Source organism: Oryzias latipes, chromosome 12 (assembly GCF_053564925.1).
Source record: "Oryzias latipes strain Hd-rR chromosome 12, Olatipes_Hd-rR_3.1".
Lineage (NCBI taxonomy): Eukaryota > Metazoa > Chordata > Actinopteri > Beloniformes > Adrianichthyidae > Oryzias > Oryzias latipes.
In genome coordinates this window covers 30,119,933-30,138,489 of record NC_136248.1, presented here as the reverse complement: position 1 = coordinate 30,138,489, position 18,557 = coordinate 30,119,933, and the positions used below count along the sequence as shown (strand labels likewise).

The window sequence follows — 18,557 nt, the reverse complement described above, 5'->3', positions numbered from 1 at the left end:
ACAAAACTTTGTAACAATTTAGTTTAGATCATTTGATGAAATGAAACAGACCTCATAATAGAGTTTAATAACTTCAATTAAAAAAAACTCTGGCAATAATTTAAAAACACTGCTGCAATTTAAAAAGCCATTAGATGAAAGATTAATGCTAATTACATAATTTATTTATTTTTAAACTTAAGTATTGACATCAAACAAGCCAAAAGAAATGTGTTAAAAATGATAAACAACAACTTCAAAACCAATTATTTTTTAGTTTATCGTCTATATGGGAAGACTAAAAAAATATCTACAAGTTTGTATTTTTTCTAAAAACATCTGTTCAAAATTGTTCAAAATATTACAAAATTAAAAAGGTAACTTTTATTAAAACAAAAAAATTATTTGTACGTGCGCGCTTCCGCGGCCGTTTACGTATCGGGAGCGCGCCTGTCTCAGCTCCGAAGGACGCCGGTGTTGTTGACGCGCCTCCACACTGGCAGGAATGGCGGCCGAAGTGAGGCAGGAGCTCGCGCAGCTCATGAACTCCAGTGGATCTCACAAAGATCTGGCGACCAAGTACGTAGCGTGGACTCCGGGGGTAAAGAGATGCGATCAAAACAGCGGGACGTGTTTGCTTTAACGCCGTAAAAACCGTCCATCAGCAGCGGGAAAGCAAACGAGAGGCGCCAGCTAAGCTAGCTTAGCCGTGTAGCTGTCATCTTAACCGTTGAACTTTATGAAAAATATTCATTATTTAAGGATTTGGATTCGCCTTTTTGAATTAATAACAAGCGATACAATGTCGCGAATGTTTCTTTTAGTTTGTCACGAAATTCGGCTCATTTTAGGAGCAAGAAGAAGATGTAGTTTAACTTAACTGCTATGTTCTGATCATGAAATACATTTCTTCTTCACAGATTTAACTTTTAAACAATTCATATGTTGTTAAAATAACATTGAGGCCTGTATTACTAAGGCACATGCAGCAAAAACGCGGAAGGTGAATAATTCAGAGCTTTTCGATCCAGAGTATTCATTTAATCCCTTTTTTATGATATTAATTTACTAAAAACAGCAACAACAACAAAAAACCGTTGTGATTCATCCAAATCTAATGAATCCACTAAGTTAAAAAGAAAAGGTTCCAAAGGTTTAATCAGCTGAAAGTTTATTTTTGTGAAAGTCATATTTACAAAGAATGTGTCTGGATCCACCTTAGAGGGTTTTTTTCATGCAGAGTCCTGGTTCTGGTTCTGGGTTTGGTTGCAGGTAGAACTGGGCGTGACACCGGGACCCGCGAGTCCTGCAGCTGATGATGATGAGCTTTAGAGGAGGCATCTTTGTGATGCCTTCAGGGAAAACCCGCACACATTAAGCCTGGTGGTGTAGTGGTTTGCCCTCTCGCCTCATGGAAAGGAGGTTCTGGATCGAATGCGCTCTTCAGTCTAAAAAGATGTTTCATAGGTTAACTGATGACTAAACGGTCCCCAGGTGTGAACGTGGTTGTGTAGCTCTGTGAAGAACGTGTCCAGGGGGCTCAGCCTTCACACATCAGGAGGTGGGATAGGCTCCAGCAACCCCGTAGCCCCAAAAGCAGCTTTAAAAAAAACGGATGGACCGCTAATACCAGTGTTGTGAGATTATCGTGCATATTTCTTTTACCGTCATTTAAATTTAACTTTATTGAGCGTGACACACTGTACATTCTAATGAATATTTCAAATATCTTTAAGCTCTGTGGTCTCTATATTACAATCTCCTTAAATCAATAAACAAAAATGGAAACTCCAGAAGTTTAAGGAATGTCAAAGATATACATTAATAGAACATAAATTAATGTAAACAGTTATGTGTTTGGCTTTAAAAAAGACTTCTTAAAATTAAAAATAAAGCTGTTAGGTCTGTTTTTTTCTGACCTTTACATGAATTAAATTCTTTCAGCTTCACCTCATGATTCAAAATGTTTATTTTTTTTAAAGTTTTTTAGTAAATCATTGCTCTCAACAGAGCCGATGTAAAGATAAACCTAATGTTTTTCTTGTGGGATCTTTGGTCTAAAGTTGTGATTCCAGGTTTTTAATGGGCTGGAAAATCATTTTTTGACGTTTTCAGTGTCTGAGTGACTCATGACAGGCTGTGTTTAATATAAAGTTCAGTTTATTCTTTTTTTATAGAAATATTCAGTCCTTATAAATAAATTCCACCTGGTTCTTTGTGTTTTGACAGGAAACTGTTTGCAGCAAAGCCGGCATTTTAAAAATTCCAGAGGTTTCTCGGTTAAACTCTGGTTCTTGTGAAAACAGTTCAGTCTCAGCTTCTTCTTCAAAGCGTTCCCAGTGGTCTGTTATTTGTGATCATGTCGTTCTTTTGCTAAAATAAAAAAGAAAAGCTGTTGTGTTTTCTAGGACATAGTTTCTGCAGAGCAGCAGAGGTTCGTAAGAAATTCACCTCTGAGTTGTGGGTGGGACTGTTCTTCATATAAGTCTTCCATCAACAGAAAAATGCCACTAGAACATGTTAAAAAAGACTGTTTTCATCAGGGTGGGTCTTCAAACGTGGCACAATGGGGATGGAATCACACATGTAGAGGAACAAACAGCAGTTTGTGTCATTTTCTTTGTACATAGGGTCTTTTAAGCGTCCTTAAATGTAAAATCAGTCGACATCCCGTAACGTTGATCAGAATGATTGAATTGTGGGGTTGTAGGTATCGACAGATTCTGGAGAAAGCCCTTCAGCTCATAGATGCGGATCAGCTGGAGTCCTTGAAGGCCTTCGTGGAAGCAAGTATGCATCTTTAGTTTTTTCACCGCCCCCTGTTGGTTCTGCATGAAGCTGCGATCCTCCTGACTCCATGACGGTCTTCTGCTCTTTCAGTGGTCAACGAGAACGTCAGCCTCGTCATCTCCAGACAGCTGCTCACCGACTTCTGCACGCATCTGCCCAACTTGCCCGATGGCACCGCCAAAGCCGTCTATCACTTCACCCTGGAGAAGATTCAGCCCAGGGTCATCTCCTTCGAGGAGCAGGTAAAGGTGTCGAACCCCTCAACCTCAGTGGAAACGTCCTCCTGCTCCAGGGCGCTGAGGCTCTCGTTCTTCCCAGGTGGCCTCCATCAGACAACATTTAGCAACCATTTATGAGAAGGAGGGAGACTGGAGGAACGCGGCGCAGGTTTTAGTCGGGATTCCTCTGGAAACGGGACAGAAGTGAGAACGCGTTTCTGCTCATCTGAACATTATGCCTCCCTCGTCTTACCAATCCCTTCTCCTTTTAGACAGTATAATGTTGACTATAAGTTGGATACGTACCTGAAGATCGCCCGGCTCTACCTGGAAGACGACGACCCGGTTCAGGCCGAGGCTTACATCAACAGAGCTTCGCTCCTGCAGAACGAATCCTCCAACGAGCAGCTGCAGATCCACTACAAGGTACGCGACTTTTTCCCTTCCTGCTGCAGACGTTTGTGCAGACCCGCCGCAGCTCCGCTGTCCTCTGTCGCAGGTGTGCTACGCCAGGGTTCTGGATTTCAGGAGGAAGTTCATCGAAGCAGCTCAGCGGTACAACGAGTTGTCCTACAAGTCCATCGTCCACGAAACCGAGCGTCTGGAGGCTCTGAAGCACGCCCTGAACTGCACCATCCTGGCCTCCGCAGGTAGCAGCTGGCTCCCGGGGAAACGGGCCTCTCCGCGTCCGGTTCCTTTAAACGATGTGCGTCGTTTCAGGACAGCAGCGCTCACGGATGCTGGCCACTCTGTTCAAGGACGAGCGCTGTCAGCAGCTGGCCGCCTACGGCATTCTAGAGAAGATGTACCTGGACCGCATCATCAGGGGTAACCAGCTGCAGGAGTTTGCTGCCATGTTGATGCCTCACCAGAAAGCCACCACCGCTGACGGTAAGAGCAGAAACCAGGAAGGCTCAGGGTGGAAGGGCAGTTTGCAGACGGAAAAACGGCCCTTAGAGCAAGCTTCTCCCATCTTGCTCTCCAGGCTCCAGCATCCTCGACAGAGCTGTGATCGAACACAACCTGCTGTCTGCCAGTAAACTCTACAACAACATTACGTTCGAGGAACTCGGCGCTCTGCTGGAAATTCCACCTGCAAAGGTGAGACGCTTTGGAATGGAACCGTAGACTACGAGCAGGTCGGAGCAGGGAAGGGTACTGGTGTAGACAACACCACTGGGGTTGCACAAAAATGCAAGATGTTTTGTTTTGGATTCTTGTATTCTATTCAGTTTTACTGCACAATTCTAGCCAATTATTTTACATTTCCAGTGAGTGTGGGTGGGGTCCAATAACAATAGGCGGGGATGGGCGGAGCTTCCATGAAAATGTCGAACCAAAAGTTTGTCTGTACTTCCCAACAAACATTCAAGCGCTCTCCTTCACACTGTCATGCTGATTCATCACACTTACATGGGTTTTTTTGTTAAAACGGGTGTTTTTTGTTGTTGTTTTTTTTTTTTTTTTCATTTTTGGATCTCTGGTTCAAGCAATGTTTAGGTTCCAGAACATTTTCTAAAGTACCGGTTCAGCACTGGATGAAATCCAAATATTGGAGCGGGTGGGGGAGTGTGGGAGGTTCGGATGAGGGAGTCAGCGAGAACGAAACCACGAGTCCAAACGTCAGCTCGTCCATCGCCTCGCAGCTTCAGCGGCGTTGCAACTGAAGTCGGTTCTCCGCTGATGTAAAACGCCGCTTTTTTCCCGCCAGGCGGAGAAGATCGCCTCCCAGATGATCACTGAGGGGCGCATGAACGGCTTCATAGACCAGATCGACGGCATCGTTCACTTTGAAAGTGGGTCAAACGTCTTCCCCTCAGTTCTGTTGCTTCTGTTCGACACGTTTGTTCTGATTACAAAAGAAATATTCACTTTAAAATTTTTGTAGAATATTAATGGAACTTTTTCTAAGATCACTCCTGATATATTTCCTGTAAAGTCAAAGAGAAAATCAAAGATCTATTGTTGTAATTTTTGGAAAATACATTTTTTGATGTATTAAAAAAAGGAAAATTCACCGGAACATCTTTTGAAAAGCATGTTCAGAACTATTACATGTCAGTTCTTTGGTGGTGTCATAGCAGGAATGTTCCTGCAGAGGGCAGCACCTCCTCTGTGATTCAGTGTTAGTAAAAGCTCTCCTCCTCTTGCAGCCCGTGAGCCCCTCCCCACGTGGGACAAACAGATCCAATCCTTATGTTTTCAAGTAAACAACCTCCTGGAGAAGATCCGGCAGGCCGCTCCGGAATGGGCCGCGCAGGCTTTGGAAGCCCAGATGACCCAATAAACCCCTCCACGCCCACGTCACCCGGCCCCGCCCCCTTTTAAGTTGCGTCTTCCTGCCTCAGAAATGATGTGGAGAACTCAGCCACGCTGCCATCGTTTGTTCCAAGCGGTTCCTCATTGGTCGAATTTACTTTTCTGATGGACCGGACCTTCAGATGAGACTGTTTTTGTTTTCATGGTGGAGAATTGGAGGATTTTGCATAAAGCTGATATGTGGAAAGATGCTGAGTTGTTTCTGTTTCAGAAGGTTCTTCAACCTAAACAGTCAAACTATCCCAACCCGTAACCGCAAACACGAAAATGTAAGTTTAAATAGATAAGAGACCAAGTAAAACAGTCGAATCCTCAGTCAATTATTCAAGATTTAAAGGTCATTTTTTCTTGAAAGTCTTGGTTCCTCTCAGAGGTTTAAGGGGCGTTTCACATCGAAGCTGCACAACATTTTATTTTCACGTAGTTTTGGCCTGAAATATAAAACAACCTTTTTCTTCAAGTTTCAGCTTTTCCTTGTGACAAAGTAAAGCAATTTATTCAGTAAAAAATCACATCGACACAAAAAACAAAGTTGAAAAGTAATTATTCTGATATTAAAGGGATTTTTTTTTACTTTGAAGCTTAAAAAAGGAAGTTGAGTCAAAATTAAATCTGTGTTCAAGTCATTTTTAGGAAGAAATTAAATTTCCTGTGTTACTATTGACTGTATGTGAGACCTGGAGCGAGTCGGTGTGATGTCATAGTGAATGTCAGTCCTGTTCATGTATACAGTCAATGGAATGATTTCAGGCTGAACAGTAGAAGATGATGCAGGACAAACGCCGCCTGGACAGACCGGTGCTCGTTTTTAAAAGGTGCCCTGCTCCTTCCGATGCTTGATGTCCCTCTTCAGCTGACAGGTGGAGCAGACGGGGCAGAACAGCGACATCAGGCAGTCGTTACACATGGAACCCTGAGAACACAGAACCTTCGATGAAGAAGCTGCTCCTCATCATCACAACTCTGAAAAGTCATCTCTATAGAATAAACACGTTTGGATTCAAGTATTTCACTTTATAGTAGAAATGTCACCGTCACACAGGACTGATTCTCTACACGTTTCGCTTTCTCTTATCGGACATCTAAAGAAAATGTGGAAAAAAGCTGAAAATGAACAAAGTGAAGCTCAACACAAAACCCAAACCAAATAAAAAAATTACAATAAGCTGAAGGCAGATAAATTAGAACAAAAACAAACAAAAAACGCCGTAATAACATTGAAGGAAAGTCAAAGAAAATGATTTGTACCAAATAGGATTGAAAATGTTCATTAAGGCAGAAGAAAAGTTAAAAATCTTAGTATTAAACTAGCTATAAACTAGTAAAGTTATTGTAAATGAACCAAAAAAAACTACCTACATGCTAACATCATAATCAAAATACTCTAACATAACGACCATTGTTTATGGGGGTCAGTGTCTTGTGGTGTTCCCCAAGGTTCTGATCTGGGACCCATTTAACTCATTCTCTATATGCTCCCCCTTGGGAGACTCATCAGGATTTCTTATCTATACGCTGATAACATTCAGGTTTATTGCTCCTTTGATAAAACTAATTACAAAAATCTTTCCTATCTACGAGACTACTTTTACTGCTTTTACTACTCAAAGTGTAGTAAAGTGACGACCATTTCCTTTAATAGCTCCTCTGTCTCTAGATTCTCACTCAAAGCTCCTTGTCAGAATTTGTTTTTATCACCTGAGGAACGTGGCTAAACTGAAGACAATATTTCTTCCAAGTTTGATCTTGAGCTATTTAACCCTTGTGCTATCTTAGATGACCCCCCCCCCCCCCCTTACTTTGACGTGTTCTCCCTACCATGAGAAGCTGGATAAAGGTGGAAAGATTTCATGTAATCCATGGACACCAGTGAAGATCACAAATCATTGAAGAAAAAAGGTTCAGAGCACTGTCTAGTGGGTCTAGATGACCCAGCCCCCAACACCTAGGATAGCACAAGGGTTAACCACACTTTTCTCTCTTCTCCTTTAGACCACTGCAATTCTCTTTTAACCTGTTTTAACTAAAAGTCTCTTAAACATCTCCAATTGGTCCAAAACTCTGCAGCGAGGCTTTTAACTGGAACCAATAATCGCACTCATGCCACGCCTCTGCTTTTATCGCTACACTGGCTTCCTATTCAATTCAGAAAAGATTTTAAGATTTTGATTTTAGTCTTTAGAGCCTTTCACGGACAAACCCCAAACTATATTTCTGACCTTTTGACTCCTTACACTCCTGCGCGTTCCTTGAGGCCAACTGATAGGAATCTTTAATGTGTTCCAAAAACTCGTTTTAAAACTCAAGTTAAGACGTTTCTATTTAAGGAAACTTTTAGCTGACTTTTACTTGTGTTCACTTTTATTTATTTGTTTGTTTACTTCTATGCCTGAGTGCATTTAATTTGGGTTTTACCTGCTTTAGACTCCCGGTGCCATTTTTGTGTTCTGTCTCTGATTTTATGTTGTTCTAACATTGTGAAGCACTTTGTGAGCTGTTCTCTGCGAAAAGTGCTAAATAAATAAATATTTACTTTACTCACTAGTTAGAAGAGGGGTACTACATAGGTCTGATGGTTAAAAATGCACATTTGAGTAAAGAGGAAAGCTAATTTAGCTGAAAAAGGTAAAAAACATCAATTATGCGACTAAAATAATGTTTTTTTCTGCTGATTGTGTCTGAATCTCTTTTTTAAACTCGTTTTTTAGCTAAAAAAGTATAAGAGAAAAAAAATAGAATTAAAACAAAAAAAGTACTAAACCAAATCTTGATTCTGCTGATACAAATATTTGTTCAAATGTAATTTTAAGTTCTGAAAAGATGAAACAAACAAAAAAAAACATGTCAAATTAAGGGAAAAACATTTGTAAAGGTTTTTCATTAACACAAACAGTGAGCATTCTTCTCTTTCTTTCTTTCTTTTTTTACACAAAAAGTTAATCATTTGCTTAATTTGTTTTGCTTCATAAAGTTCTTTTATTACAGAAAGTTAATTTCTTACAGAGAAAAAGTGAATCTTTTTTCTGTTTTGAATGCTTGAAGCTAAAAATCATTTTGGATTAAAGTTTTTTCTTTACAGAAACAGAAAATCTTTACCTTTTCTGTATTTTTTGCGCTTTTTCTCTGTGATTTTTTCATCATTTCAGCGTTTTGGTGCCTCCGTTTGAAAAAGCGAAACGCGTCGATCACATGAGGTCATAAAGCCTTTTTCCAGGTTTTACTGTGAAACCTGTAAATCTGTGAGGCGCTGACGCTGCGCCTCTGCTCGCCTCGTGCGCTCAGACTGACCTTGATGTTGTATCTGGTCCGGTAGACGCTGCGGATGGGATACCCGGTGCCAAACATGCAGCACTCGCCCATGTCGCTGGCGATGGTGCAGCCCAGACAGAGGTAGCAGAAGCAGCCGCACAGGCCTGAGCAGGAGGAACAGGAAGAAAGATGGAGGAAAGAAAACACAACCTTTTGGTGGACCATCAGAAACTCTCATGAAATCTACAGGTTTGCTTTCTGAGCTTCAAATTCATGCATCAACTTCAAACGTTTAGCTCCAAAGCGGAACGCTGAACGTCAAAAGGGTTCAGGACTCACAGATCTTAACGTCGTCGCAGCAGTCGCACACGTCGGTCTGGAAGTCAGACGGCTGGAATTTACCCGGCTGGTTGATCACGGCCATGACTGAAAGAGTTTGTCTGTCAGGACAGGAACTGGTCACCAAATTGATCCATGATCAATAAATCCAAATAGAATTACCAAAGTGCTGAAATAATCCAAAAATCAAACAACAACAGCAAGAAGACATGAAATGTAAAAAAACCCACAAATTATCGCAAAGCCCTAAACCAGAAAACTCACCAGATGATGAAAGGATGTCAGAGGCTAAAGGAGTTTATGGCAGAAGTCAGGTTGCTGTTTTATAGCTGGAGCAAAGGGATTAAAGGTCAACCAATGCACCGTTTCCCAGAAACCAATCCACAAACACACCTTAACACACCTACGTATGCACCAGATTAATGAAATAGGGCTGGACAAAAATGAGGGTAACTTAATATTTTGTTGCACAACCTTTTGAGGCAACCACTGCAGTTAAACGGTTTCTGTATTTGTCAATGAGCCTTCTGCACCTGTCCACAGGTATTTTGGCCCACTCCTCATGAGCAAACTGCTCCAGTTGTCTCATGTTTGACGGGTGTCTTCTCCAAATGGCATGTTTCAGCTCCTTCCACTGATGTTGGAAGATCGATCGATCGATGCATCCATCCATATATATAGATATATACATATATATCTATATAAACAAAAAAAAACGCCCCTCTGACCCTTCTGCTGGTGGTTTCTCCTCCAAGCTCGGGTCCTCTACCAGAGGCCTGGGAGCTTGAGGGTCCTGCGCAGTATCTTAGCTGTTCCTAGCACTGCGCTTTTCTGGACTGAGATGTCTGAGATCTTTCCAGGTATCTGTTGTAGCCACTCCTCCAGCTTGGGGGTTACTGCCCCGAGTGCTCCAATTACCACAGGCACCACTGTCACCTTCACTTTCCAGGCTTTCTCCAGTTCTTCTCTGAGTCACTGGTATTTCTCCAGTTTCTCATGTTCCTTCTTCCTGATGTTCCCATCGCTTGTCACTGCCACATCCACCACAACGGCTTTCCTCTGTTCTTTATCCACCACTACAATGTCTGGTTGGTTCTCCATTACCATCCTATCAGTCTGGATCTGGAAGTCCCACAGGATCTTTGCCCTCTCATTCTCTACCACCTTCGGAGGTGTTTCCCATTTTGACCTTGGGGTTTCCAGTTCATAGTCTGCACACATGTTCCTGTATATTATTCCAGCCACTTGATTGTGGCGCTCCATGTATGCTTTAGCTGCCAGCCTCTTACATCCTGCAGTTATGTGCTGGATAGTTTCAGGCGCCTCTTTGCACAGCCTACACCTTGGGTCTTGTCTGGTGTGGTAGATCTACACCTAGGGTCTTGTCTGGTGTGGTAGATCTACACCTTGGGTCTTGTCTGGTGTGGTAGATCTACACCTAGGGTCTCGTCTGGTGTGGTAGATCTACACCTTGGGTCTCGTCTGGTGTGGTACATCTACACCTTGGGTCTTGTCTGGTGTGGTAGATCTGAGCCTCTATGGCTCTGGTGCTCAGGGCTTGTTCCTGAGCTGCCAGGATCAGCGCTTCAGTGCTGTCCTGTAGGCCAGCCCTTTCTAGCCATTGGTAGGACTTCTTGATATCAGCCACTTCAGTTATGGTCCGGTGGTACATCCCATGCAGGGGTTCGTCCTCCCATGAGGATCTGTCCTCCAGCACTGTATCCTCTGCTCTCCATTGCCTGAGACATTCACTGAGCACACTGCCAGTTGGGGCCTTGAGCTTGATGTACTCATGGATCTTGGATGTTTCATCCTGGATAGTGGCTTCTACGCTCACTAGTCCTCGGCCTCCTTCCTTGAGGCTAGCATACAGTCTCAGGGTGCTGGATTTGGGATGGAACCCTCCATGCATGGTGAGGAGCTTTCGTGTCTTAACATCCGTGGTCTGTATCTCTTCCTTTGGCCATCTTATTATTCCTGCAGGGTATCTGATAACTGGCAGTGCGTAGCTGTTTATAGCCCAGGTCTTGTTCTTGCCATTGAACTGGCTTCTCAGGACTTGCCTTACTCGTTGGAGGTATTTAGCTGTGGCAGCTTTCCTTGTTGCCTGCTCCAGGTTGCCATTTGCCTGTGGAATTCCAAGGTACTTGTAACTGTCCTCGATGTCTGCTATTGTTCCTTCTGGGAGTGAGACCCCTCCTGTGTGGACTACCTTGCCTCTCTTTGTCACCATCCGGCTACATTTCTCGAGCCCGAATGACATCCCAATGTCAGTACTGTAGATGCTGGCGGTGTGGATCAGGGAGTCAATGTCACGCTCGCTCTTAGCATATAGCTTGATGTCATCCATGTAGAGGAGGTGACTGATGGTGGCCCCATTTCTGAGTCGGTATGTAAGGATTCAGTAGTTTGGTTTTCTTTGTCATGTTTTTGGTTTCCTTTGTCAGTCACTCCACTTTCAGGTTCATGATCCACAGCTGTCTTCAGTTCAGTTAATTACCCTCAGCCTATTTAAGTGTCTTGGTTTCTGTTCATCCTTGTCAGAGGTCATCTGCTCTGTCTTGTCACCGGTTTGTTTCTCCCCATAGTTTTGTCATGTTTCAGTTTGTTTATTAAATGTTTTATTTCCTGTCAGCAAGCTTGGTCTCCTGCATTTTGGGTCCTCCACCACCAGTTCCTGACTCCTGCATCCATAGCCAGTCTTGTTGATTATTTGGCTGAGGGGGTTCAGACCTCTGCAGAACAGCAGTGGGGACAGAGCATCACATCAAAGCTGCACAACATTTTATTTTCAAAAATGTAGTAAAGTAAATTTAAATCTACGTAGTTTTGGCCTGAAATATAAAACAACCTTTTTCTTCAAGTTTCAGCTTTTCCTTGTGACAAAGTAAAGCGATTTATTCAGTAAAAAATCACATTGACACAAAAAACAAAGTTGAAAAGTAATTATTCTGATATTAAAGGGATTTTTTTTTACTTTGAAGCTTAAAAAAGGAAGTTGAGTCAAAATTAAATCTGTGTTCAAGTCATTTTTAGGAAGAAATTAAATTTCCTGTGTTACTATTGACTGTATGTGAGACCTGGAGCGAGTCGGTGTGATGTCATAGTGAATGTCAGTCCTGTTCATGTATACAGTCAATGGAATGATTTCAGGCTGAACAGTAGAAGATGATGCAGGACAAACGCCGCCTGGACAGACCGGTGCTCGTTTTTAAAAGGTGCCCTGCTCCTTCCGATGCTTGATGTCCCTCTTCAGCTGACAGGTGGAGCAGACGGGGCAGAACAGCGACATCAGGCAGTCGTTACACATGGAACCCTGAGAACACAGAACCTTCGATGAAGAAGCTGCTCCTCATCATCACAACTCTGAAAAGTCATCTCTATAGAATAAACACGTTTGGATTCAAGTATTTCACTTTATAGTAGAAATGTCACCGTCACACAGGACTGATTCTCTACACGTTTCGCTTTCTCTTATCGGACATCTAAAGAAAATGTGGAAAAAAGCTGAAAATGAACAAAGTGAAGCTCAACACAAAACCCAAACCAAATAAAAAAATTACAATAAGCTGAAGGCAGATAAATTAGAACAAAAACAAACAAAAAACGCCGTAATAACATTGAAGGAAAGTCAAAGAAAATGATTTGTACCAAATAGGATTGAAAATGTTCATTAAGGCAGAAGAAAAGTTAAAAATCTTAGTATTAAACTAGCTATAAACTAGTAAAGTTATTGTAAATGAACCAAAAAAAACTACCTACATGCTAACATCATAATCAAAATACTCTAACATAACGACCATTGTTTATGGGGGTCAGTGTCTTGTGGTGTTCCCCAAGGTTCTGATCTGGGACCCATTTAACTCATTCTCTATATGCTCCCCCTTGGGAGACTCATCAGGATTTCTTATCTATACGCTGATAACATTCAGGTTTATTGCTCCTTTGATAAAACTAATTACAAAAATCTTTCCTATCTACGAGACTACTTTTACTGCTTTTACTACTCAAAGTGTAGTAAAGTGACGACCATTTCCTTTAATAGCTCCTCTGTCTCTAGATTCTCACTCAAAGCTCCTTGTCAGAATTTGTTTTTATCACCTGAGGAACGTGGCTAAACTGAAGACAATATTTCTTCCAAGTTTGATCTTGAGCTATTTAACCCTTGTGCTATCTTAGATGACCCCCCCCCCCCCCCCCTTACTTTGACGTGTTCTCCCTACCATGAGAAGCTGGATAAAGGTGGAAAGATTTCATGTAATCCATGGACACCAGTGAAGATCACAAATCATTGAAGAAAAAAGGTTCAGAGCACTGTCTAGTGGGTCTAGATGACCCAGCCCCCAACACCTAGGATAGCACAAGGGTTAACCACACTTTTCTCTCTTCTCCTTTAGACCACTGCAATTCTCTTTTAACCTGTTTTAACTAAAAGTCTCTTAAACATCTCCAATTGGTCCAAAACTCTGCAGCGAGGCTTTTAACTGGAACCAATAATCGCACTCATGCCACGCCTCTGCTTTTATCGCTACACTGGCTTCCTATTCAATTCAGAAAAGATTTTAAGATTTTGATTTTAGTCTTTAGAGCCTTTCACGGACAAACCCCAAACTATATTTCTGACCTTTTGACTCCTTACACTCCTGCGCGTTCCTTGAGGCCAACTGATAGGAATCTTTAATGTGTTCCAAAAACTCGTTTTAAAACTCAAGTTAAGACGTTTCTATTTAAGGAAACTTTTAGCTGACTTTTACTTGTGTTCACTTTTATTTATTTGTTTGTTTACTTCTATGCCTGAGTGCATTTAATTTGGGTTTTACCTGCTTTAGACTCCCGGTGCCATTTTTGTGTTCTGTCTCTGATTTTATGTTGTTCTAACATTGTGAAGCACTTTGTGAGCTGTTCTCTGCGAAAAGTGCTAAATAAATAAATATTTACTTTACTCACTAGTTAGAAGAGGGGTACTACATAGGTCTGATGGTTAAAAATGCACATTTGAGTAAAGAGGAAAGCTAATTTAGCTGAAAAAGGTAAAAAACATCAATTATGCGACTAAAATAATGTTTTTTTCTGCTGATTGTGTCTGAATCTCTTTTTTAAACTCGTTTTTTAGCTAAAAAAGTATAAGAGAAAAAAAATAGAATTAAAACAAAAAAAGTACTAAACCAAATCTTGATTCTGCTGATACAAATATTTGTTCAAATGTAATTTTAAGTTCTGAAAAGATGAAACAAACAAAAAAAAACATGTCAAATTAAGGGAAAAACATTTGTAAAGGTTTTTCATTAACACAAACAGTGAGCATTCTTCTCTTTCTTTCTTTCTTTTTTTACACAAAAAGTTAATCATTTGCTTAATTTGTTTTGCTTCATAAAGTTCTTTTATTACAGAAAGTTAATTTCTTACAGAGAAAAAGTGAATCTTTTTTCTGTTTTGAATGCTTGAAGCTAAAAATCATTTTGGATTAAAGTTTTTTCTTTACAGAAACAGAAAATCTTTACCTTTTCTGTATTTTTTGCGCTTTTTCTCTGTGATTTTTTCATCATTTCAGCGTTTTGGTGCCTCCGTTTGAAAAAGCGAAACGCGTCGATCACATGAGGTCATAAAGCCTTTTTCCAGGTTTTACTGTGAAACCTGTAAATCTGTGAGGCGCTGACGCTGCGCCTCTGCTCGCCTCGTGCGCTCAGACTGACCTTGATGTTGTATCTGGTCCGGTAGACGCTGCGGATGGGATACCCGGTGCCAAACATGCAGCACTCGCCCATGTCGCTGGCGATGGTGCAGCCCAGACAGAGGTAGCAGAAGCAGCCGCACAGGCCTGAGCAGGAGGAACAGGAAGAAAGATGGAGGAAAGAAAACACAACCTTTTGGTGGACCATCAGAAACTCTCATGAAATCTACAGGTTTGCTTTCTGAGCTTCAAATTCATGCATCAACTTCAAACGTTTAGCTCCAAAGCGGAACGCTGAACGTCAAAAGGGTTCAGGACTCACAGATCTTAACGTCGTCGCAGCAGTCGCACACGTCGGTCTGGAAGTCAGACGGCTGGAATTTACCCGGCTGGTTGATCACGGCCATGACTGAAAGAGTTTGTCTGTCAGGACAGGAACTGGTCACCAAATTGATCCATGATCAATAAATCCAAATAGAATTACCAAAGTGCTGAAATAATCCAAAAATCAAACAACAACAGCAAGAAGACATGAAATGTAAAAAAACCCACAAATTATCGCAAAGCCCTAAACCAGAAAACTCACCAGATGATGAAAGGATGTCAGAGGCTAAAGGAGTTTATGGCAGAAGTCAGGTTGCTGTTTTATAGCTGGAGCAAAGGGATTAAAGGTCAACCAATGCACCGTTTCCCAGAAAATGACCATGAAGCAGCATAAAGCAACAAGTTTACTGGTTGTTAATCATTATGGTAAGGTTTAAATGTAAAAAAAAACAAAACAAAAAAAAAAGGGCGGAGCCTGTCCACACACACACTCAAATGTTATAAACACACCTGTTAGTTGCAAAAATGTCCACCTGTCGACATGTACACAAAACAGATAGTGTTCACACGCATACTTATGCCTTAAAACCAACTAGTGTGAAATATTTCAGTCATTCAGTCTGTTGAGCTAACACCTGTGCTCAGGTGAGTGTTTATGTTCTTCTAAAATGGATGGTGGAACGTGAAAAGAAGGAGGGAGAGTGCCCAGCCATCCCCACCCCAAGACCCCCACCGCACCAGCAGCGGCAGCCGGAATCCCCCCAACGCCACACGGGAACCGGCAGGGAACAACCGCCGCCCGGGCGACCAAGCCCGCCACCCAGGCCAGGGCCAGCAGGGCCGCCGCAAGGCCCCCAGAGCCAGAGAGCAGGGAGGCACGGAGGGAAAGAGGGCGCCGCCCCAGCCCAACCAGGAGAGCAGCCCCCCCGCCGCGCCGGGAGAACCCAACGCAGGGCCCCACCGGAGAAGGACGCCCACAGCCCCAGACGAACACCCCACCACCACCCAGGAGTTCCGGACATCCCCCCGCCCCAACTCCAGGTACGAGCCAGGACCCCCCAAGGGAGACCCATTCCGCACTCCAGGCAGCCATCCGCCCGGCCCACGGTTGGTCCAGGGAGGAGCGAGGCAGGGGCCCGCCGCCCCCGCCCAGGAGGGGGGAACCCCGGGGAAAAAAGAGGGCCCACAAGGGGTGTTGTAAATATGGCCTGACCAGGCTCGGCCACAGTTGGAAATTTGGCGGGGCCCAGCACTCAGGAGCAAGGACCAGAACCCACCCCCCAGGGACACGAACACCCCCGGCTCAGATGTAATATAAACCCCCCCACCGCGCGGAGAGAGCACCGCCGGGCCCAGGAAGCCGGCACCCCGGGGACACAGCCGCCGTTGCAAAGGGGCCCGTACCCCCCACCAGGGAAGAGGCAGGGGACAGATGGACCCAGGTCCCACCTTCCTTGCAAAATGTGTGTGCGTGTATGTGTGTTTGAGAGGGTGTGTGTGTGCATGTGTGTGTGTTTATGTTGGGATGTATATATTGAGGGGGGAGGGGTGTGTGTACTAAGGGGGGTGCGGTTAAAATTGGTGGGTAGGGCACTAAGGGGACATCTCCTGATTACTCACAGTGACGTCCCCTCACCCTCCCCACCAAGGGGCCCTAAATGTCTAAGGTGCGGTTAAAATTGGTGGGTAGGGTGCTAGGAGGACATCCGCTGCTTGCTGGCAGTGATGTCCAAGCACCCCCCCTACCAAGGGCCCTACATGTCTAAGGTGCAAATAAAACCGAAAGAGGGGGGGCCCACTCCATACGGCAACCACAGGAGGGGGGCCACTGCCTAGTAAACCCCCCCCCAAGGCTCATCGCAGGCTAATCCCCCCACCCCCTCACCCTATTATGAGGTTATATGAGGAAGGGGGTAAGTTGGGGACAGATGATAGACTGTCCCCCGGTGGTCAAACAGCCGTCCCCCGCCCCCCCCCCAGCAAGGGGGCCAGGCCCACCCAGCCCCGGGGCCCCACCCCCGGAGGCGCAGACACCCCAGGCCCAGCACCACCACCCCCACACAGAGAGAGGGGAGCCAGAAAGCGCCGGCCCCCCCCGGAGCAAGCCCAGGCCCCCACCCCCAAACGCCGGCCATAGAAGAGCTCTGGTCAGGCCTCGACGGGACCGAGGCAGCCAACCGGCCGGGAAACCGCCGATGGCCTCAGCGGAGACCCCGACCCGTCAACCCCCCCTGCCCCGTACCAATAGTGCCCCCCCCCCTCCCCCAGAGTGCCCCCCCACAGGACAGGGCCGACAAGACCCCCACCCCACCCCACCCCCAGACCCCGCAGCCGAAGCGGATGACACCCAGAGCGACCGGGGGCCCCAAGAGGGTTGTCCCGTCCCGCCCCAGAGCCAGGGAAGGGCCGATCCCAGCCCCAGGTGTAGACGGGAAGCCCATCCAGCGCCGCTGGGCCCCCCCCCTGAGCAGCGCCCCCCGCCAACCCCCCCCAGCACAGGCAAAGGGACCACCCCCCCAAGCCAAGCCAGACCACCACCCCACCCCCCCACCACGCACCCCCACACCCAAGCCCAGAGGACCACGCAGCGCCCCAGGCCGCCCCACCCAGGCGCCGGACCCGACCCCCCGACCAACGGAGCCCCCACCACCCCCGGCCAGGCACCGGAGGCCCCGACCCCCACCCCGGCCCACGGCAGAAGGGCAAGGAGCAGCGACGACCATGCCCCCCCCACCCCCTAAGTCACGGAGTTAGCTATGGGAGACCAGAGAGACCGAATTCTTTCAAAGTTACTTGAACTTTGGGCTGACATTTTTTCCAAGCTGATATGATCAAGCAGCAGATTTCTGTGTTGACTATTTTTTTTGCTTTTCCAATTTATTAAAATAGTTTTTTTAGCAATGCAAAGAGTTATGAAAATGATAGAGCCTAATCCTCCTTCTACATCGATGGCACTCATGTCACCAAGCACACAAAGTGACGGTGAAGCTGTGATTGAAACCTTAAGCCAGACTGATAGATCGGCACATACCTGCTGCCAGAGAGCCTGGACAGGCGTGCAGAACCATAGTGCGTGCATGTAATTGTCGGGTAGATTACTGTCACAGTGCTGACAAATGTCTGAGTTACTGAGACCCATCTTGAACATCCTCTGTCCAGTGTAGTAAATTCTGTGAAGAGTTTTGAAATGGATTAGCTGCAGATTTGGACTTTTTGTCATTTTAAAGGTGTTTAGACAAAGTTCTGACCAAAAACTTTCATCTGTGCTGATGCTCAAATCCGCATCCCATTTTGTTGTCGGAAGTGAAATATTGTTATCTAAATTACATAAAAGTTTGTATATTTTGGAGAGAGTTTTATTCATTGAGAAATTGATCAGAGTGGTAACTACATCTGGTAGCTTTAAATCGTTGTCTCTGTATTTAAACTTTTTAGTAATAATTGATTTAAGTTGCTGATATTCCAAGAAGTTATATATTCCATGTTTGTCTTGAAGTTCCTGGGGGGTTATGAATCTTCTATCAATAATTATGTGCTCTAGTTGTTTTATGCCCCCTGCTTGCCAAGCTGGGAAGTGAATAATTTTTTGGTTTATAAGGATGTCCGGGTTGTTCCAGATGGGTGTCATTTTGCACGGTTGAATTGATGATTTTGATATTTTGAGAAAT

At 44.3% G+C, this 18,557-nt stretch overlaps 3 protein-coding genes across 6 annotated transcripts; 1 reads left to right on the top strand and 2 right to left on the bottom strand.

The window, feature by feature from the left end:
- Positions 1-401: 401 nt before the first annotated feature.
- cops4 (COP9 constitutive photomorphogenic homolog subunit 4 (Arabidopsis)) lies at positions 402-5,493 on the top strand. Its single transcript, XM_004074491.5, has 10 exons — positions 402-558; positions 2,690-2,769; positions 2,860-3,011; positions 3,088-3,191; positions 3,260-3,413; positions 3,487-3,637; positions 3,708-3,878; positions 3,973-4,088; positions 4,699-4,783; positions 5,141-5,493. The coding sequence occupies exons 1-10, from the start codon at positions 485-487 to the stop codon at positions 5,272-5,274; spliced, it is 1,221 nt and encodes a 406-aa protein (XP_004074539.1). The 5' UTR covers positions 402-484; the 3' UTR covers positions 5,275-5,493.
- Positions 5,494-5,755: 262 nt separating this feature from the next.
- LOC101172347 (placenta-specific gene 8 protein-like) lies at positions 5,756-9,295 on the bottom strand. Of its 2 annotated transcripts, none has more exons than XM_004074492.5 (4): positions 9,159-9,295; positions 8,895-8,995; positions 8,595-8,719; positions 5,756-6,219 (listed from the first exon to the last, which is right to left on the bottom strand). In XM_004074492.5, exons 2-4 carry the CDS (start codon positions 8,977-8,979, stop codon positions 6,115-6,117), a joined length of 315 nt encoding a protein of 104 aa, XP_004074540.1. In that variant the 5' UTR covers positions 8,980-8,995; positions 9,159-9,295; the 3' UTR covers positions 5,756-6,114. The 2 variants fall into 2 exon arrangements, with proteins under 2 accessions (XP_004074540.1, XP_011479746.1); XM_011481444.4 differs by having other exon boundaries at positions 8,895-8,981; positions 9,159-9,258.
- A 2,451-nt stretch (positions 9,296-11,746) lies between these two features.
- Positions 11,747-15,281, bottom strand: LOC111948355 (placenta-specific gene 8 protein). 3 transcript variants are annotated; one of them, XM_023961101.2, is made up of 4 exons: positions 15,152-15,281; positions 14,888-14,988; positions 14,588-14,712; positions 11,747-12,210 (listed from the first exon to the last, which is right to left on the bottom strand). In XM_023961101.2, exons 2-4 carry the CDS (start codon positions 14,970-14,972, stop codon positions 12,106-12,108), a joined length of 315 nt encoding a protein of 104 aa, XP_023816869.1. In that variant the 5' UTR covers positions 14,973-14,988; positions 15,152-15,281; the 3' UTR covers positions 11,747-12,105. The 3 variants fall into 3 exon arrangements, with proteins under 3 accessions (XP_023816869.1, XP_023816870.1, XP_078812167.1); XM_023961102.2 differs by having other exon boundaries at positions 14,888-14,974; positions 15,152-15,279; XM_078956041.1 differs by lacking the exon at positions 15,152-15,281 and adding an exon at positions 15,050-15,151 and having other exon boundaries at positions 14,888-14,974.
- Positions 15,282-18,557: the final 3,276 nt, after the last annotated feature.

Excerpts from the sequence above, each read along its gene's own strand:
- cops4 (XM_004074491.5), top strand. The coding sequence starts at position 485 with ATGGCGGCCGAAGTGAGGCAGGAGCTCGCGCAGCTCATGAACTCCAGT. Across the intron at positions 3,192-3,259 it reads CCTCTGGAAACGGGACAGAA|ACAGTATAATGTTGACTATA; the intron begins GTGAGAACGCGT and ends TTCTCCTTTTAG. Across the intron at positions 3,638-3,707 it reads CACCATCCTGGCCTCCGCAG|GACAGCAGCGCTCACGGATG; the intron begins GTAGCAGCTGGC and ends GCGTCGTTTCAG.
- LOC101172347 (XM_004074492.5), bottom strand. The coding sequence starts at position 8,979 with ATGGCCGTGATCAACCAGCCGGGTAAATTCCAGCCGTCTGACTTCCAG. Across the intron at positions 8,720-8,894 it reads CTGCGACGACGTTAAGATCT|GCCTGTGCGGCTGCTTCTGC; the intron begins GTGAGTCCTGAA and ends CCTCCTGCTCAG. Across the intron at positions 6,220-8,594 it reads GGACCAGATACAACATCAAG|GGTTCCATGTGTAACGACTG; the intron begins GTCAGTCTGAGC and ends CTGTGTTCTCAG.
- LOC111948355 (XM_078956041.1), bottom strand. The coding sequence starts at position 15,098 with ATGTCTTCTTGCTGTTGTTGTTTGATTTTTGGATTATTTCAGCACTTT. Across the intron at positions 14,713-14,887 it reads CTGCGACGACGTTAAGATCT|GCCTGTGCGGCTGCTTCTGC; the intron begins GTGAGTCCTGAA and ends CCTCCTGCTCAG. Across the intron at positions 12,211-14,587 it reads GGACCAGATACAACATCAAG|GGTTCCATGTGTAACGACTG; the intron begins GTCAGTCTGAGC and ends CTGTGTTCTCAG.